The 24,971-nt window shown below is 43.4% G+C and overlaps 1 protein-coding gene across 4 annotated transcripts in view; it reads right to left on the minus strand.

Moving 5' to 3' along the window:
• ascc3 (activating signal cointegrator 1 complex subunit 3) overlaps nucleotides 1–24,971 on the minus strand; it is a 777,147-nt gene that overhangs the window by 294,619 nt on the left and 457,557 nt on the right. For all 4 annotated transcript variants that reach the window (XM_070885599.1, XM_070885602.1, XM_070885601.1 and 1 more), the window contains exon 20: nucleotides 16,027–16,203. In XM_070885599.1, the coding sequence (XP_070741700.1) occupies nucleotides 16,027–16,203 (177 nt within the window). The remainder of the gene's footprint in view (nucleotides 1–16,026; nucleotides 16,204–24,971) is intronic.

Consider the following 24,971-nt stretch of genomic DNA (forward strand, 5'->3'; position numbering starts at 1 on the left):
GTTTTATACACTTAACTTTCTCTGGATATACGAGAAAGGGATTGTGCACTGTACAAGCCATACTGTACTCATATTAATGACCCTTTTAAGACGTGAAAGATAATCTAGAAGAGCTCAACTTCCTTCATGTACGTGAATAAAGCGCAGTATTCTCTAGAAAGAAACTAAATGACAGTATAAACCCAGAGGAAGTAATAAAGTAGCCATGGTTTGAAGAGATGCTCGCAGTGAAAAGAAAACAGAATTATACCGTGCTTAATTAAAGTAAAAACAAAATTAAAAAGTATCCAATGTAGTTATAATGTGCCAATTGTCAGCATGTGGGCTCCACTAACTACCATAGTAGCAATTTGCTCAGAACACAGACATACCAAGTTTGTAGATCTGAACTTGATATATTGGTGTGCATGGTCCACATGGACCATACAAGATTTATTCTTTACTGGGTAGCTATCCAGATGTTCAGGGCTGGGTCCAATTACGTTTTACTTTTATGACTTCCAACAAGTTTCTAAGCTTTTTTTAAATTCCAGGTACATTTGATATGCTATCCTGGGAGGAAAACAATCACCTCTAAAATTTCACATTTATTTCACCTTAATTAAATGCCTCTTTAACTTACGTAGTAAAAACTTTGTTGAAAGCACTTTCTCCCTCACCAGCTTCACAGACTCGTAGAATTTTATAACACAGAAGATGACTGTTATGGTCCATCGCAACTGTGCTGGCTCTCTGAAAGAGGTATCCATTTAGTTCTATTCGCTTGCTCTTTCCCAAACTTTAAAATATCTATCCATTTCTCTATTAAAAAATATCATGGTTTCTGTTTCTCCTTGGACATTCCCGATCATAATCTTTTAAAAACATCTCCTACCTTCTGTTTTTGTTTTTTTGGTGATTTATCAAATTTATGTCCTTTGAGTTACATTGGAATAATTTTTCCCAATTTCCCCAAATGAAGAGAGTCCCCGTTTTTCTGGGCTCCCCTCAACCCTGGTATCATCAGCGAATCGCTTCTGCATCATCCCCATGGCTTTGGCATCCTTTCTAAAATAAGACATCCAAACCTGGATACAGTGTTCTAACTTTGGCCCAATCAATGATTTGTATAGGTTTAACATTACCTGCTTCTTTGACAGGATAGCTAAAATTAAAATTCCTTTCCATGGAGACAAAATATAAGGAACACTTTGTCCCACATGAGTTGCTGTTTTTCCCCAATTGTACAAGGAGCTGCAAGATGTCAACTTGCCTCAGTCAGTAACATTCTTGCTGAAGCCAGATGATTGTGGGTTCAAGTCACTACAATATTTGCACACATATTTTAAGCTAACAGTACAGTACTGCATTTTTGAAGGTGATGTCTTTCAGATCGAATATCAAATGATGGTCTTTTTCAGTTTGCTTCCGTGATTCAAATAGATTATAAAGATCCTTTGGCATTACTAGAAGAGGAGCAGGAAATTGCTACTTTTTACAAGGATCTTGCTATGTGCAAAGTAGCTGTGGCTAGAGATTTTACAGTGCAGTTGGGTCGGCAGGCCGTGTAGCAGTCAGGAACACGATGTTCTGCTCAGCACGTTCGTCAGGATAACTTTAACGTAATGGCTGCACTTAAAGCAGCTATGCACGTTTCCCGGCCCAATTAAATTGTGTGGGTCTGATGACATCATTGATGACTCATTTCCAGCGCCAATATTTAAACCACACAACTCATTTGAAGGTCGCTGGAGGAGTTTGGAAGCTGAAATACAAGGGGTTGAGTCCGTCAATACTGGATAGTCAAAGGCAGAGGGCTGCATCACAATTTTCTGACCCATCCCTGCATAATCTAGTGCAGGCAGAGAGAGCATGCAGGGAAACCCTGTTCCCTACTGATATGCGAATAAGACCTCCAAAAAAGCTTGGCCAGATATAGCAGAGGAGGTCTGCTGCAGGGATGTGGTCAGGAGGACATGGATCCAGTGTAAGAAACGATTGATTTATCTCATTAGGCCGGGAAAGGCAATTGCAATGCCGCACTCACCTTTATCCTGATGTTCCTGTCACCATATTCCCAGCACTCTGCCTTTTCAACTGCACATCATTCATCACACCAACATACCTTGCATGTCCACCCATCCCCCTCTCTATGTATATACTCACATTCCCATCTGATGAACCAGCCCAAACACTCATCCTCATCTGAATGCAATCATAGCAAGTAACACCACCGAAGGAGGCCATTTGACATTGGCACCCCATTTCTTCATAGTCATCCACTATAGATGTAACCCATACATTCCTTATACTCATTCCACCACTCTTACTAAAACTTCTCTTCTTTCCCTCTTTGCAGGAGAAAAGAGCCCAGAACACACGGGTGGGGCAGAGAACCGGAGATGGCCCTCCTGTCTTCACCCAACTAACACCAGCACAGGAGAATGCTCTGGAGATATCGGGCATTGCAGAGATGTTGGCGGTGGGAGACGGAGAGAGGGGGACATCCCAGCAACCTGGTGACAGAATCACATCTCATGCAGCCACATGGCAAACAGTAGTCACTCGTAGACCTCCTCTTGAGGAGGGGTATAAACATAGACTTGGGCGTTCATCGCCCCACTGCTGTGCAGCAGGGTGTTCTCCAGCTCCTTGCTAGCAGGGAAGTGTGGGTGGCCCATGAGAGGGATGATGGTGAGAGGGGACATGGAAGTGGAGGCTCCTCTCAAAGCACTCATACTTCTCCCCCATTACCCCGCCCCCCCCCCGCCTGCCCCCTCAGTTAGAGCCCCACATGCTTCCTCAGATCCCGATGCCAGATACTGCCCCTGCACAGTTGCAGGAGAAGCCGACTTTGGCGGGGCTATCACAGGCTCCAAAATCTAAAGAACATCCACCAAAAGTGTCCGAGTCCCAGCAGGGAAGTGAACAGGCTGCCTCTACCTCTGCTGAAGCCACAGGGGTTGCACCTTGTAGAAGCTCGTGGAAGAGAAAAATGACACTAAAGTAGATGTACATGGGTATGTCCAAGGGTGTATAAAAAATGCTAGCCCCAAGTTTCAATTATTTTAATGGCCGAGTCCATTTTTGCCTGCTACCTTGGATGTGGCTTTGTCACTTGGAGTGAATGGTGAGACATTACTTAACTGGGCACTGGGGGTTTGGGTGTGAGGAATGGCTAGGTCATTGTAGGGATGCTTTATGGTGTTGTCGGGGGCGGGAGGGAGGGAGTGGGGAGCTCTGTGGAGCACGTGGCAGCATTGGAGCAAATTAAGGAAATCTAGGCATGATGAGGTCGTTCTGGGGCCTTCCTTCCAGACAACAATGTGCACCGCTGCTGGTGCTATCCGCACCTCAGGTTCCTCTTCCTGCTCCTTCTCGTCATCCACCTGCTCCTCCTCCTCCTTCTCTGAAGAGGTTGTGTGCTCTGCGCTTTGCTCTTCCTGCAGCGCTATGTTGTGCAGCGGGCAGCAAATGACGATGATTCTGGAAACTGTGGCTGGAGCATAGAGAGGGTTCCTCCAGATCGGTCAAGGCATCTGAAACACATCTTCAGCATGCTTATTGCTTGCTCTATGACACATCTGGTGGACATTTGGCTCTCATTATAACGCTCTTCGGAATCAGTACTTGGGAGTCCTCAAGGGTGTCATGAGCCACGTCTTCAGTGGATAGCCCTTGTCTGCAAGCAGCCATCTGGTAAGTCTATTTGGAGGAGCGAAGAGCCGAGGGAGGGTGGGCTGGCACAGCACGGAAGTGTCATGACAGCTGCCAGGGAATCTGTCGCACATATGCTTAATCATCAAGCCCTTGCAGTTCACAAGCATTCCTGGTTGATGATAGGGTGCCGTCATGGGCACATATCTGCAATTGATGCCGCCCTGCACCTGTGGGTAGTCAGCCAGAGCTGCAAAGCTGAGCACCCGATCAGTAGCACTGGCCTCCATTAGTGGCAAAGTTGATATAATTGGCTGACTTGGAAAACATGGCATCGATGCATCTGTGGGCGGCTGGCTGCGAGATCCTACAAGTATCTGCTGCAGATCTTTGGAAGAAGCCCAAGGTGAAGAAGTTGAGGTTACATAGAAACATAGAAAATAGGTGCAGGAGTAGGCCATTCGGCCCTTCGAACCTGCACCACCATTCAATAAGATCATGGCTGATCATTCACCTCAGTACCCCTTTCCTGCTTTCTCTCCATACCCCTTGATCCCTTTAGCTGTAAGGCTGTAAGGGCCATATCTAACTCCCTCTTGAATATATCCAACGAACTGGCATCAACAACTCTCTGCGGTAGAGAATTCCACAGGTTAACAACTCTCTGAATGAAGAAGTTTCTCCCAATTTCATTAGACTATGTACCCTGGTTCTGGACTTCCCCAACATCGGGAACATTCTTCCTGCACCTAACCTGTCCAGTCCCGTCAGAATTTTATATGTATCTATGAGATCCCCTCTCATCCTTCTAAACTCCAGTGAATATAGGCTCAGTCGATCCAGTCTCTCCTCATATGTCAGTCCTGCCATCCCAGAAATCAGTCTGGTGAACCTTCGCTGCACTCCCTCAATAACAAGAACGTCCTTCCTCAGATTAGGAGACCAAAACTGAACACAATATTCCAGCTGAGGCCTCACTAAGGCCCTGTACAACTGCAGTAAGACCTCCCTGCTCCTATACTCAAATCCCCTAGCTATGAAGGCCAACATACCATTTGGCTTCTTCACCGCCTGCTGTACCTGTATGCCAACGTTCAATGACTGATGTACCATGACACCCAGGTCTCGTTGCACCTCCCCTTTTCCTAATCTGCCACCATTCAGATAATATTCTGCCTTCGTGTTTTTGCCCCCAAAGTGGATAACCTCACATTTATCCACATTATACTGCATCTGCCATGCGTTTGCCCACTCGCCTAACCTGTCCAAGTCACCATGCAGCCACTTAGCGTCCTCCTCACAGCGCCACCCAGCTTAGTGTCGTCTGCAAACTTGGAGATATTAAACTCAATTACTTCATTCAAATCATTAATGTATATTGTAAATAGCTGGCGTTCCAGCACTGAGACCTGCAGCACCCCACTAGTCACTGCCTGCCATTCTGAAAAAGACCCGTTTATCCCGACTCTCTGTTTCCAGTCTGCCAACCAGTTCTCTATCCACATCAATACATTACCCCCAATACCATGTGCCTTAATTTTGCACACCAATCTCTTGTGTGGGACCTTGTCAAAAGCCTTTTTAAAGTCCAAATACACCACATCCACTGGTTCTCCCTTGTCCATTCTACTAGTTACATCCTCAAAAAAGTTTAGAAGATTTGTCAAGCAAGATTTCCCTTTCATAAATCCATGCTGACTTGGACTGATCCTGTCACTGCTTTCCAAATGCGCTAATTTTTCATCCTTAATAATTGATTCCAACATTTTTCCCACTACTGATGTCAGGTTAACCGGTCTATAATTACACGTTTTCTCTCTCCCTCCTTTTTTAAAAAGTGGTGTTACATTAGCAACCCTCCAGTCCATAGGAACTGATCCAGAGTCGTTAGACTGTTGGAAAAAGATCATCAATGCATCCACTATTTCTAGGGTCACTTCCTTAAGTACTCTGGGATGCAGACTATCAGGCCCCGGGGATTTATCGGCCTTCAATCCCATCAATTTCCCGCCTAATAAGGATTTCCTTCAATTCCTCCTTCTCACTGGACCCTCGGTTCCCTAGTATTTCCGAAGGTTATTTGTGTCTTCCTTCGTGAAGACAGAGCCAAAGTATTTGTTCAACTGGTCCGCCATTTCTTTGTTCCCCATTATAAATTCACCTGAATCTGACTGCAAGGCACCTACGTTTGTCTTCACTAATCTTTTTCTCTTCACATATCTATAGAAGCTTTTGCAGTCAGTTTTTATGTTCCCTGCAAGCTTCCTCTCATACTCTATTTTCCCCCTCCTAATTAAACCCTTTGTCCTGCTTTGCTGAATGATAAATTTCTCCCAGTGCTCAGGTTTGCTGCTTTTTCTGGCCAATTTATATGCCTCTTCCTTGGATTTAACACTATCCTTAATTTCCCTTGTTAGCCACGGTTGAGCCACCTTCCCCGTTTTATTTTTACTCCAGACAGGGTTGTACAATTGTTGAAGTTCATCCATGTGATCTTTAAATGTTTGCCATTACCAATCCACCGTCAACCCATTAAGTATCATTCGCCAGTCTATTCTAGCCAATTCACATCTCATACCATCGAAGTTACCTTTCCTTCAGTTCAGGACCCTAGTCTCTGAATTAACTGTGTCACTCTCCATCTTAATGAAGAATTCTACCATATTATGATCACTCTTTCCCAAGGGACCTTGCACAATAAGATTACTAATTAGTTCCTTCTCATTACACATCACCCATTCTGGGACGGCCAGCCTTCTAGTTGGTTCCTCGACATATTGGTCTAGAAAACCATCCCTAATACACTCCAGGAAATCCTCCTCCACCGCATTGCTACCAGTTTGGTTCACCCAATCATTATGTAGATTAAAGTCACCCATGATTAACTGCTGTACCTTTATTGCACACATCCCTAATTTCTTGTTTGATGCTGTCCCCAACCTCACTACTATGGTTTGGTGGTCTGTGCACAACTCTCACTAGTGTTTTCTGCCCTTTGGTATTCTGTAGCTCAACCCATATTGATTCCATATCATCTAATATCCTTCCTTATTATTGCATTAATTTCCTCCTTAACCAGCAACGCCACTCCACCTCCTTTTCCTTTCTGTCTATCCTTCCTGAATGTTGAATACCCTGGATGTTGAGTTTCCAGCCTTGGTCACCCTGGAGCCATGTCTCTGTGATGCCAATTACATCATATCCGTTAACAGCTATCTGCGCAGTTAGTTCGTCCACCTTATTACGAATACTCCTTGCATTGAGGCACAGAGCCTTCAGGCTTGGCTTTTTAACACATTTTGTCCCTTTAGAATTTTGCTGTAATGTGGCTCTTTTTGCTTTTTGCCTCGTGTTTCTCTGCCCTCCACTTTTACTTTTCTTCTTTCTTCTGCCCCCACTCTACTTCCCTCTGTTTCCCTGCATAGGTTCCCATCCCCCTTCCATATTAGTTTAACTTCTCCCCAACAGCACTAGCAAACCCCGCCCGCCCCCCCACAGGACATTGGTTCTCGTCCTGCCCAGGTGCAGACCGTCCGGTTTATACTGGTCCCACCTCCCCCAGAACTGGTTCCAATGTCCCAGGAATTTGAATCCTTCCCTTCTGCACCACTCCTCAAGCCACAAATTCATCTGAGCTATCCTATGATTCCTACTCTGACTAGCACGTGGCACTGGTAGAAATCCTGAGATTACTGCCTTTGAGGTCCTACTTTTTAAATTTAGCTCCTAACTCCCTAAATTCGTCTTGTAGGACCTCATCCAGTTTTTTTTACCTATATCGTTGGTACCTATATGCACCACAACAACTGGCTGTTCACCCTCCCTCTTCTCACCCACCCACCCTCCGTCCTGCACCCGCTCAGAGACATCCTTGACCCTTGCACCAGGGAGGCAACATACCATCCTGGAGTCTCTTTTGCGGCCGCAGAAACATCTATCTATTCCCCTTACAATCGAATCCCCTACCACTATAGCTCCCCCACTGTTTTTCCTGCCCTCCTGTGCAGCAGAGCCACCCAGTGACATGAACTTGGCTGCTGCTGCTGCTCTCCCCTGATGAGTCAACCCCCTCAACAGTACCCAAAACGGTGTATCTGTTTTGCAGGGGGATGACCGCAGGGGACCCCTTTACTACCTTCCTTGCACTGCTCTTCCTTTTGGTCACCCATCCCCTATCTGGCTGTGTACCCTTTACCTGCGGTGTGGCCAACCCACTAAAAGTGCTAGTCACGTCATGCTCTGCATCGTGGATGCTCCAGAGTAAATCCACCTGCAGCTCCAGTGCCGCAATGCGGTCTGTCAGGTGCTGCAGGCGGATACACTTCCTGCACATGTAGTCGTCAATTGACAGCTGTTGGTCAATTGACAGCTACTGGTAAGAAGTGTCCATCAGGGCCTCTGGGCAGCAGGTCTAAGAACATAAGAACATAAGAAATAGGAGCAGGAATAGGCCATATGGCCCTCGATCCTGCTCCGCCATTTAATACGATGATGGCTGATCCGAGCATGGACTCAGGTCCACTTCCCTGCCTGCTCCCCATAATCCCTTATCGGTTATAAGAACATATTCATAGGTCTTGCTCCAGCAATCCACAAATGTCTGCAGTGATCTGGTGTGATAGCTTGAGTCTCCTGAAGCACTGTTGTTCAGTCATGTTGAGGTAGCTCATCCTTTGCCTGTAGACCACGAGTTGGGGATATCGCCTTTGGCGCGTTGCAGCCCTGAGCTGATCATTGACGAGAAGGCTGTTGTGGTTGCTGCTGCAGGTGGTGGTGGGGTTCAATTTAGTCCGATTCTGAGGACAAAGGTGAGACAGTATAAGCAGCACCCATGTCTGCAGTCCTGCCACATCCAGTCATGAATGATGGTGGACATTTAAACAAACGGGAGAAGGAGGCTCCATGAATATCCTCATCCTCAATGATGGCAGAGCCCAGCACGCAAGTGCAAAAGACAAGGCTGCAATGTTTGCAACAATCTTCAGCCAGAAGTGCCGAGTGGATGATCCATAATCAGCCTTCTCTCCTGAGGTCCCCACCAGCACAGAAGGCAGTCTTCAGCCAATTTGAATCACTCCACGTGATATCACAAAGCGGCTGAGCACACTGGATACAGCAAAGGTTTTGGGCCCCGACAACATCCTGGCTGTTGAGCTGAAGACTTGTGTTCCAGAACTAGCCGCGCCTCTAGTCAAGCTGTTGCAATACAGCTACAACACTGGCATCTACCCGACAATGTGGAAAACTGTCCAGGTATGTCCTGTCCACAAAAAGCAGGACAAGTCCAATCCAGCCAATTACCGCCCCATCAGTCTACTCTCAATCATCAGTAAAGTGATGGAAGGTGTTGTCGACAGTGCTATCAAGCAGCACCTACTCACCAATTGCCTGCTCACTGATGGTCAGTTTGGGTTCTGCCAGGATCACTCGGCTCCAGGCCTCATTACCGCCTTGGTCCAAACATGGACAAAAGAGCTGAATTCGAGAGGTGAGGCGAGAGTGACTGCCCTTGATATCAAGGCAACATTTGACCGAGTGTGGCATCAAGGAGTCCTAGTAAAATTGAAGTCAATGGGAATCAGGGGGAAAACTCTCCACTGGCTGGAGTCATAGCTAGCACAGAGGTAGATGGTTGTGGTTTTTGACGGTCAATCATCTCAGCCCCAGGACATCACTGCAGGAGTTCCTCAGGGCAGTGTCCTATGCCCAACCATCTTCAGCTGCTTCATCAATTACCTTCCCTCCATCATAAAGGTGAGAAATGGGATGTTCGCTGATGAATGTACAGTGTTCAGTTCCATTTGCAACTCCTCAGAAAATGAAGCAGTCCATGCCCGCATGCAGCAAGACCTGGACGACATTCAGGCTTGGGCTAATAAGTGGCAAGTAACATTTGCCAGGCAATGACTATCTCCAACAAGCGAGAATCTAACCCCCTCCCCTTGATATTCAACGGCATTACCATCGCCGAATCCCCCACCATAAATTCCTGTGGGTCACCATTGACCAGAAATTTAACTGGATCAGCCACATAAATACTGTGGCAACAAGAGCGGGTCAGAGACTGGGTATTCTGTGGCAAGTGTCTCACCTCGTGACTCCCCAAAGCATTTCCACCATCTACAAGGCAGTCAGGAGTGTGATGGAATACTCTCCACTTGCCTGGATGAGTGCAGCTCCAACAACACTCAAGAAGCTCGACACTGTCCAGAACAAAGCAGCCCGCTTGATTGGCACCCCATCCACCACCTTCAACATTCACTCCCTCCACCACCGTCACACCGTGGCTGCAGTGTGAACCACCTGCAAGACGCACTGCAGCAACTCGCCAAGGCTTCTTCGGCAGCACCTCCAAAACCCGTGACCTCTACCACCTAGAAGGACATGGGCAGCAGGTGCATGGGAGCACCATCACCTGCAAGTTCCCTTCCAAGTTACACACCATTCTGACTTGGAAATGTATCGCCGTTCCTTCATCGTCGCTGGGTCAAAATCCTGGAACTCCCATCCCTAACAGCAGGATAAATGCTGGCCTTGCCAGTGACGCCCACATCGCAGAACGATTAAAAAAAAAAGATGGCAGGTAAAGTGGAGATCAGAGGGCCAATCCCTCAATGTTGTGATACTTAGTAGCAATGGTAAGAGTGGTACCTAAGGTTTCAGAAATTAACTGCAAACTGCAGAGACCAAAATCTGTGGACAAAATGGAGTGAGCAAGAACCTATGAGGAAAATAATGAGGTGTAATGTAAGAGTATTTATGTGCTTTTCCCAGCTCTCAATGAATGGACTTGCCAATGACCACTGAGCTTCCACCTCCCCGCCACAGGCGAGGTACCTGAGCTACGTGAATCCCGTGCTCCTGTTGTAAAACTCAAAAGCTGACGTTAAAAATCCTTTTACGGGTCTCTCAAAAAGAAATGAATAACTTCAATGAGGTCACCTGCTCCTGCTGATTGGGTCCGTGTCGCGTCTTTAAAGTCACCCGATTTAAATGTGCAAGGTGGCAGGATCCTAACGCGCTCGCAATTTCAGGGATTTTTACTCCTCACCTGCACTCTTGGTGTGGGACCGGATTAATTTATAATTATAGAGTAGCTGTGTGCTGTGTACGTGCTCACTAACAATGGAAAAGGTTGCAGCGTAGTTGGGGCCAAAGGACAGTCACAGGGTTAAGTGCTGTCCCGACCAGATAACAGGAACATGCTGCGAAACAGTGAACAGCAGGAGGAAGGGGCATGATGTGGTAATCACATCATGACCAAGGCGATTGCTATCTGCAATGGGCAGCTGGTTCATAACCAGCGGCCAGTCCGGAGTCGACAAACTGACCCCAGTAACAGCAGGGGGGCCAATCAGGGAATGGGAAGAGCCCACGTTCACGACTATAACTGAAGCTGTAACACGCGGTAGAGTGCGCTTTATTCTTAGTAACTGCAAGGTGTAACTGAATGTAACTGAGCCAATAAAGTTTGCCTGGATACTACCACCGGACTCGAGTCTCGTCAACTGCTAAGAATATAAGAGACCCTACACTCGGCAATGGGAAAATTCTGGCGTGTATTTTGTCAACACCATGCATTGTAGGCGGAAGAAGTTTTAGAGATCTGATCAGGGGCTTGCAGTTTTATTATAGTAACAGTAGCCCATTTACAATTGGTCTACCAAATTAGCCCACAACACGAGCTCATTGCTTCTGAATTGATCAAAAATTGACATGTATATGGTCATTTTAGGAGTTAGCAACTCATAAACTACCTCCTGTAGATTAATGCAAAATAAGCATTAGATAATACTCAATGGCAAGTGAGAAAAATTAATTTCCAATGAAGACTGAACAGTGCAATTTTGCAAAACATTTTTACTGCAGACAGATAGCTTATTGCAATGAAATAAAAATATTCTTTAATGCTAAGTTTTATAAAAGTATCAGTGCGCTGGAAACTGCTGAATTTATAGTTTGTGTGTAATTTCCCTTCCAGCTACCAGTATGTGTAATGATTGAGAGGCAGAGATATTTCATTAGGTCGTATCTTTTCCAAGTCACAAAAGGAGTAATTTGTTTCTTTACTTTTTTTAAACCCGACATTCTTGTAAATACAGGTTGAACCTCCCTTATCCGGAACTCCCTTATCTGGAACCATTCCCGGTCACCAATTGGCGCATGAGCAGAACTCCGACATGAACAAATTGAAGTCCTTCCTCGCTGCAGACTCCCGCAATCGCTGGCCTGACCCTGCGATCCACTGTTCCATGATATCTTTGCCACACTCCCAGCCCCAAGCCAGCCAGCCCCGATATCCCCTAGCTCAGTATACCTGTACCATCCAATTTAATGTGACCACCCCTCGTCTGTAAAAATCCCTTATCCGGAACAGGCCAGGTCCCGAGTAGTAACTTTAACCCAGTTGTATGCACCTTGAGTTTTACAAACTTATTTTTAACTGGAGTGCTTTTTCACCTTTTGTTTTATTGTTGCAGTAATGTGTATGGGTAATGTGACACATGACAATGCAAGATAAATTAACTATTTTCCAAGGGTAAAAAACTTTGGCTTATGAAATGTATTGTTAACAGTACAGATGAAGTATTTTAGCTGCAATGAATTTGCTTAATGGTAATGATCATGGTTAAAGTTCAGACAAAGTCCAGGTTGGGGGTAATATATTAGCATGGATAGAGGATTGGCTAACAAACAGAAAATAGAGAGTAGGGATAAATGGCTCATTCTCAGGTTGGCAATCAGTAACCTGCAGAGATCAGTGCTGGGACCCCAACTATTTACAATCTATATTAATGACTTGGAGGAAGGGACCGAGTGTAACGTAGCCAAGTTTGCTGACGAGACAAAGAGGGGAGGAAAAGCAATGTCTGAGGAGGACACAAAAAATCTGCAATAGGACATAGACAGGCTAAGTGAGTGGGCAAAAATTTTGTAGATGGAGTATAATGTTGGAAAGTGTGAGGTCATGCACTTTGTCAGAAAAAAAATCAAAGAGCAAGTTATTATTTAAATGGAGAAAGATTGCAAAGTGCTGCAGTACAGCGGGACCTGGGGATACTTGTGCATGAAACACAAAAGGATAGTATGCAGGTACAACAAGTGATCAGGAAGGCCAATGGAATTTTGGCCTTTATTGCAAAGGGGATGGAGTATAAAAGCAGGGAAGTCTTGCTACAGTTGTACAGGGTATTGGTGAGGCCACACCTGGAATACTGCGTGCAGTTTTGGTTTCCATATTTACGAAAGGATACACTTGCTTTGAAGGCAGTTCAGAGAAGATTCACAAGGTTGATTCCGGAGATGAGGGGGGTTGATCTATGAGGAAAGGTTGAGTAGGTTGGGCCTCTACTCATTGGAATTCAGAAGGATGAGACAGGATCTTATCGAAATATATAAGATTATGAGGGGGCTTGACAGGGTGGATGCAGAGAGGATGTTTTCACTGATAGGGAAGACTAGAACTAGAGGGCATAGTCTTAGAATGAGGGGCCGCCCATTTAAAACTGAGATGAGGAGAAATTTCTTCGCTCAGAGGGTTGTAAATCTGTGGAATTCGCTGCCTCAGAGAGCTGTGGGAGCCGGGATATTGAATAAATTTTAGACAGAAATAGACAGTTTCTTAAACGATAAGGGAATAAGGGGTTATGGAGAGCAGGCAGGGACGTGGACCCGAGTCCATGATCGGATCAGCTATGATCATATTAAATGGCGGAGCAGGCTCGAGGGGTTGTATTTCTCCTGCTCCTATTTTTTATGTTCTGAAAAGCTTTCGATCATTTTCTGCAGCACATTGCAAAGGATATCTGGTTTCAATGTTTTCAGTTTACTTAACAAGATTATTTTATAGATATCCTATAATTAAAATGTTTGTGCTACAAATTAGGAATTCAATTTAAGATATATTATTTAAAAAATCACAAAATACGTGCAAGAAAATTAACATTCTTTCCCCAAGTTTATACCTAGGTATATGCAGATTAAGTTTATAGATCTTCAAAAAAACATGCAGAGCTCCACTGTCAAAAGCTGTTTTTAAGTTTAAGTTTATCACAAGAAAACGACCTTTCAGGCATGTTATATTAAAGCTCATTCAGTTCAGCTGCAGTTACCATCCCAATTCCAAATCTTTCTAAACACGAATATAAGAATTTATTATATCCTTGTTATAATTGGATTTCTGCAGTGTATTCACTCCAGTATGATCTTAAGTGGAGTGTAAGCTGTCAATTCCATATGGCCTCCAAGTGCGCTGCTTCCAGCTAAGGTGATGATGTGAAAACTGATATGTTAGCTCGAGTGCAACGTGAGAAACCAACACAATGACCTATAACTCAGTCCATACAATAATTACCATCATTACTTCCTTCATGCTTACCTATCTGCAGGAGTCCACGGATTGAGAAATCATGGCCCTGAAATTGTGACCTCTCCACGTGCGTACAATGTGCGCACGCGCCCAAAGAAGCCCTGCAAATGCTTATTCTCGGCACGTGATGTGCATGTGCACTTGCAAACTGTCAAAATGTCTTTTGACAGATCGCACGCATCCCCGGGAGAAGGACATTCATGGGCAGGTTTGCACAACTCCTGCCTAGCGAATGTCCTTTAAACTCTTATGGCCTGCTTTCACCAGTGTAAGATTTTGAAAAGAAAAATAAAATTTTATCAATAATTTTTATATTAAAAACCCTGTCCATTAAGGTAAGTTTATTTTTACCACTATTAAAACATGTTAAAAAAATTCAAAAAAATATTTTTTTGTCTAAAACAGTTAATTAAATTCAATTTCAATTAATTTTAAATATGTGAAGTGCTTTTCTTATTTATTTAAAATGTGTGTATTTTTGGGGGTATCCCCATTCATAGAAATAGTGATCTCCGTACAAATGGAGATCAGCATTGCTGAGAATGGGGATACTCCATTTTAATTGGTTGGTTGGGCCCACATGATCCCAGGCTGCACATACGCTACTGGAATACGTGGGCCCCTACGCTGGACTGCGAATAGATGCCTCGGAGCGCAAGTCTATGTTCCTCCTGGACCACCAGGTACATTGGTTAAAAACATTTTGGTTGGAACCATCCGCCCGCAGAAAGCCTCCGACCACAATTTCTGGGCCACATAGGTTTGTCGTTAAGTATTACATGTGCTGACCAGGCCACACTGACCGTACACACTAGATGCTTCCTCTTCATCTGAAAGTTTCAACACCTTTGCATAAGGTGCAGGAATGCATGGAATACTGACAATATTTATGTACCTGTGCATACACAGTAGTTAATTTCAGAAGAATCAGCATGCCGAGGGCAAAAAGCTTATATAGTCAGCAAGGCTAAATAAACTGCATTGAAAAGTACCAATATTAAGAGGTGAGGCTACACCTTGAGTATTGTGTACAGTTTTGGTCTCCTAATCTGAGGAAAGACATTCTTGCTATTGAGGGAGTGCAGCGAAGGTTCACCAGACTGATGCCCGGAATGACTGGACTGACAGATGAAGAAAGACTGGATCGACTAGGCTTATATTCAATGGAGTTTAGAAGAATGAGAGGGGATCTCATAGAAACATATAAAATTCTGACAGAATTGGACAGGTTAGATGCAGGAAGAATGTTCCCAATGTTGGGGAAGTCCAGAACCAGGGGTCACAGTCTAAGGATGAGGGGTAAGCCATTTAGGACCGAGATGAGGAGAAACTTCTTCACTCAGAGAGTTGTGGGCATGTGGAATTCTCTACCACAGAACGTTGTTGAGGCTAGTTTGTTAGATATATTCAACAGGGAGTTAGATGTGGCCCTTATGGCTAAAGGGATCAAGGGGTATGGTGAGAAAGCAGGAATGGGGTACTGAAGTTGCATGATCAGCCATGATCACATTGAATGGTAGTGGCAGGCTCGAAGGGCTGAATGGCCTACTCCTGCACCTATTTTCGATGTTTCTATGAACTGTTGTATGCAGGAAATGTGAAATATCAAAGTTACACATCCTGCATCGCCCTTAAATTCTTTGGTACTGTAAAAGAACACAGAAATGTCTCTGAAGTTTTGAAAGTTTTGTACATTTTTCATATTATATATTTTCCCTCAACAACCCCCACATAACTCATAGCAGGGTGGAGTAATGAAGGTTGTTATGATACAGTGAATTCTGCTCCTTGTATCAGAAGGTGCGTTTTAAGACATCTGTTCTGACCTCCTCCCAACAAACTGACAAATTCTCTGCCTGTTGGAAACCTGAGTGACTTCCTTTCTTACTGACTTCTGTGGCGCATCAAAATTGGAAATGTGACAAAGGTCTAAACCCTCATTGAGAATGTGATTGTGCAGCATTACAATATACTTTAATCAGACTCCTCCTGGCAAATGAATGTGAGATAAAACAGCTTACCTGAGCAACATAAGCAGTGTCAGAAATGAGCGAGAAGCTATCCAACTCTCCATGGCTAATGTAGGTTTGAAGAAGAATGTTCACTTTCCCGTAGCTGTTCTCTACTCCACCTGCGACAGACAGCTCACAGTAATTACATAGCAGTTGATCGAGCTCCTCCATCTCTTCCTCTCTCACCTGTGGCAACCCATAGAAACACACTACGTTTAACACCAAGACATTATTTACAGCAGGCATCCTTAATAACACTCAGACCTCACCCTGCAAAACAAAAAGGACATGTTAGTCCCACCAAACATTGTCAACCGCCCCCCTCCCCCACCCCTGGGGTTTTTTGCAACAAGTTCTTAACCAAGATGATGCAGTTAAAATATATTTAGAAAAGATGTGACAAGGTTCCATTATTGATGGTTTGTGACCAAGATAAGGTGTTCTGAGTTCGGGTAAAGTACGATGTTGGAAAAAAATTGGCTTAAAAAAAAAAGGAAAAAATGTTTCAGGCTGGAAAGATAAAGCGACAATGTGCCAAGGGATTGTTTTTGATGTTATTAGTTGCATATAGCAATTTTAACTGACAAAAATGAAAATGAAAACAAAAATGAAAAAAAAATACCTTGTGGTATATTAGCTAGATTTTCCACTAATTGGTTATGAGTGGATGGAAAATCTATCCCTCTTATGTAGTTAAAAACATTTCTAATCTTCACAAAGAATTTACAGATTTTGGTAAAATTCCCCATGAAAGCCGTTACACTAAAATACATTCTGGTAAAAAGTATTTTTAATCCTTGTAATAAATTACTTAAAAGTAAAAGTCTATGTAAATGTGCAGGAAAATCAGCTTAATTTTACTCAACTAAACTCGTGATTTTAAAAATATCTCTGTGGAGCTTTAAATAAAATATTGTTGACACAGTATTAAAAGGTGCAGTCAAGGTAATGTCAGTTTGACCAAATCTTCCTCTGATTTATATTCTAATGTTTCGGCTATTCAGTTCAACATGTAATTGGTTTTATTGATTCCACCAATAGCAACTCAGGAAACAAGAAGTCAATCAGTAATGGCTGCCAATCTTCTGGCATGCAGGCAACACTGGCAATCGAATGATTTAAAAGTAATTATACGGTTACCACTAATTGCAATAGGTTATCAAGGACCAATAAGGTTTATTGGTCACATGCATCCCATGGCCCAATCAAGTCTTCCAAAAAGAATGGGTAAAGACAATTTTTCATAATTAGGTCATTAAGGTATATAATTTGGGGATATAGTGAGCTAAATCTCCAAATTTGCAGTTAAACCAAAATAGGGAATGTGGCAAATAGCAAGGGATGATGCAATCAAATATTTAAGGTATAAAAACAGAAAATGCTGGAAATCTCAGCGGGTCAAGCAGCATCTGTAGAGAGAAAGAGTTAACGTTTCAGGTCCATGACCCTTCGTCAGAACTAGCGAATGTTCGAAATGAACACTGAAAGGAGGAGGGGAAAAAAGAACAAAAGGGAAGGTCTGTGATAGGGTGGTATTCAGGAGAGATATTTAAGGTATTTAAGGTAACTGAACCAATAGGTAACAGATATAATTTGACTGGAATTAGTATAGAATTCGTGGAAGCAAAGAACCAATAAAAGGGAATAATAGTAAAGTATGCCAATCAAAGTTCTAGTGCTTATAGTGGATAAATCAATTACATCTTTAGTAAAGTGGTTACCTGCAGATTTTAAAAAAATGGCAAATAAGGTACGGGGTTACATTAGCAGGGTAATAGTGCACAAATAAAGAAAGGTGGTATTGTTGCTGAACAAAGTTAATCAAGCTATATTTTGGACCACTTTGTGCAGTTGGGGTCTAATCAGAAGAGGTATGATATTACCTCGAGTCTCGTCACCGAGAGCATGCAGAAATCAAGCGCAGGCAGCGGAAAGAACATGCGGCAAACCAGTCCCACCCATTACCTTCCCTCAACGACTATCTATCCCACCTGTGACAGAGACCGTGGTTCTTGTATTGGACTGTTCAGCCACCGAAGAACTCATGTTAAGAGTGGAAGCAAGTCTTCCTCGATTCCGAGGGACTGCCTACGATATTACCGTCAAAAGTATACAGTATGAGCAAAGATGATTTTGGATATCAGGAACTGAGATTATGAGGAAAGGGAAAGAAAGTTCAGCTTGCTGTCTTTGAAAAAGAGACAATTTTCCACTACAGTGAAATATTAAATGACTCGGGTACAAAAGTTAAAAATGAGTATATTACAAGTAATTGTGGAAAGCAGGCTAATAGATCTGCTGAACTGTTACCTGGGAAGACATTGAAAGAGATAGCATAAATGGCTTCAAAATTCAATTTAAAAGGTTTCTGGAGAAAGAACTGAGATATGCTAAAAGTTGATGGAGGAAAATTGCTCTGTAAAAGGTGGGGCTTGTTGGGCATAATGTCATTTTCTTGATTCTAAAACTTCTAATGTTCATAAAACTATTAATATCAAATGGAAGCACTCAAAAACAGTGTTAATCTATAATAGCATGAACCCACACTCCAATATGCTCCAGGATAACCAAGCATTTTGTGTTATATGCTTCAGGATAATGAACAAGGAATGCAGGCACCTTTAATCAAAGACTTGAACAAAAAATACTTGGTGAAATATTGATATGGAAGCCTCCCAGAAAAAGGGAATGAATTATTTCAAAATTGGATGCTCCTTAGTTAGTAAAGTCAAAGCAACTGGGGGTAGTTTCCGCTTTGGTGCAACTGCCGATTTCAGCACAAATTATGCCCGTTTAAGTGTTTTTTTCCCCTTGCGTTTCCGTTCAAATTAATTTGCATAGTGCTGAATGAAAAATCTACCATGAATCAGCACAATCGGGCAGCAGTTCAAAACATAATTTTTTTTTTTAAATTTGCGTTAAAAATTTATCCTTCATATATTTAAAAGTGGGAACTTGATGAAGTTTGATTAAAACAGCTTAAAATAGGTTTCACACAAAAATAAGCATTTTTAATCACAGTGTCAATCCACCACCTCTGAGTCACAGGCAGTCCCTTGGAATTGAGGAAGACTGAGAAACATGGAAAATAAGATCATGGCTGATCATTCCTTCAGTACCCCGTTCCTGCTTTCTCTCCATACCCCTTGATCCCTTTAGCCACAGGGCCATATCTAACTCCCTCTTGAATATATCCAATGAACTGGCATCAACAACTCTCTGTGGTAGGGAATTCCATAGGTTAACAGCTCAGTGAAGAAGTTTCTCCTCATCTCAGTCCTAAATGGCTAACCCCTTATCCTACGGCTATGTCCCCTGGTTCTGGACTTCCCCAACATCGGGAACATTCTTCCTGCATCTAATCTGTCCAGTCCCGTCAGAATTTTATATGTTTCTATGAGATCCCCTCTCATCCTTCAAAACTCCAGTGAATACAGGCCCAGTCGATCCAGTCTCTCCTCATATGTCAGTCCCGTCATCCCAGGAATCAGTCTGGTGAATCTCCGCTGCACTCTCTCAATAGCAAGAATGTCCTTCCTCAGATTCGGAGACCAAAACTAAACACAATATTCCAGGTGGGGCCTCACCAAGGCCCTGTACAACTGCAGTAAGACTTCTCTGCTCCTATACTCAAATCCCCTTGCATGTCAACCTTCAGTGACTGATGACTCATGACACCCAGGTCTCGTTGCACCTCCCCTTTTCCTAATCTGCCGCCATTCAGATAATATTCTGCCTTCGTGTTTTTTCCCCCAAAGTGGATAACCTCACATTTATCCACATTATACTGCATCTGCCATGTATTTGCCCACTCGCCTAACCTGTCCAAAGCACCCTGCAGCCTCTTAGCGTGCCCCTCACAGCTCACACACCCACCCAGTTTAGAGTCATCTGCAAACTTGGAGATATTACACTCAATTCCATCATCCAGATCATTAATATATATTGTAAAGAGCTGGGGTCCCAGCACTGAGCCCTGCGGCACTCCACTAGTCACTGCCTGCCATTCTGAAAAGGACCCATTAATCCAGACTCTCTGCTTCCTGTCTGCCAGCCAGTTCTCTATCCACGTCAGTACATTACCCCCAATACCATGTGCTTTGATTTTGCACACCGATCTCTTGTGTGGGACCTTGTCAAAAGCCTTTTGAAAGTCCAAATACAACTCATCCAATGGTGCTCCCCTGTCCACTCTACTAGTTACATCCTCAAAAAATTCCAGAAGATTTGTCAAGCATGATTTACCCTTCAGAAATCCATGCTGACTTGGACCAATCCTATCACTGCTTTCCAAATGTGCTGCTATTTCATCCTTAATGATTGATTCCAACATTTTCCCTACTACTGATGTCAGGCTAACTGGTCTATAATTACCCATTTTCTCTCTCCCTCCTTTTTTAAAAAGTGGTGTTACATTAGCAACCCTCCAGTCCATAGGAACTGATCCAGAGTCGATAGACTGTTGGAAAATTACCAATGCATCCACTATTTCCAGGGCCACTTCCTTAAGTACCCTGGGATGCAGACTATCAGGCTGTGGGGATTTTTCAGCCTTCAATCCCGTCAATTTCCCTAACACAATTTCCTGCCTACTAAGTCAGTTCCTCCTTCTCACTAGACCTTCGGACCCCTAGTACATCAGGAAGGTTATTTGTGACTTCCTTTGTGAAGACAGAACCAAAGTACTTGTTCAATTGGTCTGCCATTTCTTTGTTCCCCATTGCTGCCACTCTTAACATGAGTTCTTAGGTGGCTGTACAGTCCAATACGAGAACCACAGTCCCTGTCTCAGGTGGGACAGATGAAAACCCAATTTTAAATTGCTGAAATTCACTTTAAAAAAAATATTTTAAACTATTTTCTAGTTATATTGGGGTACATTAGTCAGTTACTTTGTAAATTAAAACAAAATATCACATTTAAAAGCTGTTAAAATGTATCTTGCAACCAAAAGTCCCCGCTTAACTTTTAAATTTTTATTCACAATGTATATCAATGAGTTGGATGAGGGGACCAAATGTAATACAGGTACAACGTCTGAAATCTGGAATCCTCAGGACCGAATCCGTGCTGGATTTCGGGTTTTGCCGGATTTTGGGTTTTGCTGGATTTCGGACCTTGCCTCGGACTGAATCCATGGTGGATTTTGTGTTTTGCCAGATTTCGGGCCTTGCTGCCCGCCAATCCTCGCTGCTCGCTGAAATGTCCGGTTTTCGGAACGTTGCACCTGTATATCCAAGTCTGCTATGATATAAAGCTAGGTAGGAATGTAATTTGTGAGGAGGATGCAAAGCGTCTTCAAGTGGATATAGACAGGCTAAGTGAGTGGGCAAGAACATGGCAAATGGAATATAATGTGGGGTAAAGTGAAGTTATCCACTTTGGTAGGAAAAATAGAAAAGCAGAGTATTTTTTAAATGGTGAGAGACTGGGAAATGTTGGTGTTCAATGACGGTTCACCAGACAGATTCCTGGGATGGGGAGACTGTCCTATAAAGGAGAGATTGAGTGGACTCGGCCTATATTCTCTAGAGAATGAGGTGTGATCTCATTGAAACATAATCTTACAGGGTTTGACAGGGTAGATGCAGGAAGAATGTTTCCTCTGGTTGGGGAGTCTAGAACCAGGGGTCCCAGTCTCAGAATAAAGGATCAGCCATTTAGAACTGAGATGAGGAGAAATTTCTTCACTCAGAGGGTGGGAATTCTTTGGAATTCTCTACACAGAAGACTGTGGAAGCTCAGTCGTTGAGTATATTTCAGACAGAGATTTTGGGCTATTAAGGGAATCAAGGGAAATGGGGATAGTGCAGGCAAATGGAGTTGAGGTAGATGATTAGCCATGAATGGTGGAGCAGGTTCGTTGCTGACCTGTATTAGCTCTTGGTCCCCACAATGCCTCAAATTTAAAATTCTCATCTTCGTCTCCAAATCGCTACACAATCTCATCCCTCCCCATCTCTGTAACCTTCTCCAGCCCTCCAAGAAATCTGAATCCTCTAATTGCAGCATCTTGTGCATTCCCCACTCCTACCATTATCAGCCGTATTAGTAACTGACTCGGCCCAATGCTCTGAAATTCCTTCCCTAAATCTCTCCACCCCTGTCCTCCTTTGACCCTCCTTGAAACCTAAACCTTTGACCAAGCTTTTAGCCACCCGATTTTTCTTCGGCTCAGTGTCATTAGGTTTCTCTGAAGCACCTTGGGCCATATGTTTTACGTTAAAGGCGCTGTATAAATGCAACTTGTTTTGTTTAAGTCAACTGTGATGACTTGGAAGGATTTGGTTATGTAATTGTTTAATTTACAGAGCTGTCTCTGTGGTGCAAACTATCTGCAGGCCTGCCTACAGGAGATAGTAAAGTTATATTGAGTTACATCGCGTCTACAGTACACAAACCGGCCTTTTAGACCAACTGGTCTATGCCAGCATTTATGCTCCACACAAGCCAATGGCAGTCCCTTTTCTGAAGCAGTGGAGCTAAAGACTGGCCTCCTCTGACATGTCCAGGAATGACCATCTGGTTCAGCAAGTATGGGTTCTGGGATAAGACTGATGAATATCATTACACAAGAGATATAGCTGAACCTGTCTTTTGTGTCCAGTCAAGAACTGCTCTTCCTCCTTCAATCCATTTTTGGTTTTACAATCAACAGTTAAAAAAAAATAACACTCATCGCATGCTTAGTGAGGCTCTGCAAACATGGCTTAAACTAAAGGTTTGCAGAGATGCTCATACAACAACTTGTATTTATATAGCATGGTTAATGTAGTAAAACGTCCAAAGGCGCTTCACAAGAGTGTTTTAAGACAAAACAAATAAATTTGACACCGAGCCACATAAGAAATTACGGCAGATGACCAAAAGCTTGGTCAAAGAGGAGCGTCTTAAAGGAAGAAAGAGAGGTGGAGAGGCGGAGAGGTTTAGGGAGGGAGTTCCAGAGCTTGGGGCCCAGGCAATTGAAGATACGACTATGAATGATTGAGCAGTTGTAATCAGAGATGCTCACGAGGGCAGAATTTGAGGAGTGCAGACAGCTTGGGGGGGCGTGTGAGGCTGTAGGAGATTACAGAGATCGGAAGGGGCAAGTCCATGGAGGGATTAGTAAACAAGGATGAGAATTTTGAAATCGAGGTGTTGCTTAACTGGGAGCCAATGTAGGTCGGCAAGCACAGGGTTGATGGGTGAGCGGGACTTGGTGCTAGTAAGGACACGAGCTGCTGAGTTTTGGATGACTTCAAGTTTACATAGGGTAGAATGTGGGAGGCCAGTTAGAGTAGTCAAATCTATAGGTAAAAAGGGCATGAAAGAGGGTTTCAGCAGCAGATGAGCTGAGGCAGAGGTTGAGACGGGCAATGTTACGGAGGTGGAAATAGGCAGTTTTTGTTATGCTGCGGATATGTAGCCATACAGGGTGGTTGTCGTAGCCACAGACTGCACCTTCAGCATGGGCACTGTTAATAACTGCTACAACATAAAATTTGTGGATGTATGAAAACATCGACCAATTTTTCTCTTTGTTTTTATTCAAAGTGCCAGACTTCTGCTTGGCACGCCCTCCTGATATCGCAACCAAAACTAGAATCTGTAAGCAACTTCATATATAAAATGCATCCTACCAACCAATACTAGGGGTCAGAGGACCGTTGTGCTGTGTCTCCAGTTTTAATTTAGTAACAAAACTCTTGCATAAAAAAAAAAATCCACTTTGAAGAGTGTAATCGTTGACTTCACAGAGGGGGGAAAGTAAGGTTTGTTTATAATTTATTATCGATTTCACCAGTGTCATGCAAATAGGATCCAAGAGAAGTAGAATCTACAGCTTTCAAATGACAAATGGAAAACCTAACTATTCTGAACTTTATAACCAGCAATAGAGAGTGTTGAAAACAGATATAAGGAAATAACTGGTTCTACAAGCTTGGGAGATGCTGAGAAATACATGAGATTGAAATTTGGTTATTTTTAAAACAAAAACAGTAAATTATAGGAACATAGCTCTTCCAAACTCCAGATCTGAAATGTTAACTTATCTGTTATCTCCAGAGATGCTAGATGGCCTGCTGTGTATTTCTACCATTTTCTGTTTTTATTTCAGATCTCCAGCATCTGCATTCTGCTTTTTTCTGTTTTGCTTTTGGCTTGGAATATATTTTAATGGGTGATATAGAAATATATATTACTGCAGAGCCACAAAACTGACAGCTTCAAGAAATGTAGCACAGTCGATCTACTGGCCATTGGAATTGTTTTCACATATTCCACGTGTAGTCCTGGTCACCGCATTACAGGAAGGACAAGGTTGCACTGGAGAGGTACAGAGGAGATTTACGAGGATGTTGCCGGGAGTGGAAAATCTAAGCAATGAGGACAGATTAGATAGGCTGGATTTGTTTTCCTTGGAACAGAGGAGGATGAGGGGAGGCCTCATTGAGGTGTATAAAATTGAGGAGCCTAGATATAGTTTAATATGTCCTTACTATACAGTTTAAATGCACCGAGGCCCATACTTGAGAGAAGGTCACTCTGTGACCAGTAACCTTTATTAGCCAGCACTGAAGTGATGAAGGTGGGTGGAGCTTCCCCTTTTATACCTGAAAGTCCAGGTTAGGTGTGCCTCCCACAAGTTCACCACCTAGTGGTCAGTGTTCTCACTGGGTACAACTTAGGTCAGTTTATACATGGATTACAATGACAGTTGAATACATGATATCACCTCCCCGCCAAAGTCTTATTGGGATCACAGGTTAAGTCTCTCTGGTGGTTTACACTCCCTTGTAGAGCGCCGGAGCTGGGGCTCCGGTTGTTGGGCGCTGGCCTGAGTGTCTATCGACTCTGGATCAGTTCCTATGGACTGGAGGGTTGCTAATGTAAGACCACTTTTTAAAAAAGGAGGGAGAGAGAAAACGGGTAATTATAGACTGGTTAGCCTGACATCAGAAATGGGGAAA

The sequence above is a fragment of the Pristiophorus japonicus genome, chromosome 7 (assembly GCF_044704955.1).
Source record: "Pristiophorus japonicus isolate sPriJap1 chromosome 7, sPriJap1.hap1, whole genome shotgun sequence".
In the NCBI taxonomy this organism is placed as follows: domain Eukaryota; kingdom Metazoa; phylum Chordata; class Chondrichthyes; family Pristiophoridae; genus Pristiophorus; species Pristiophorus japonicus.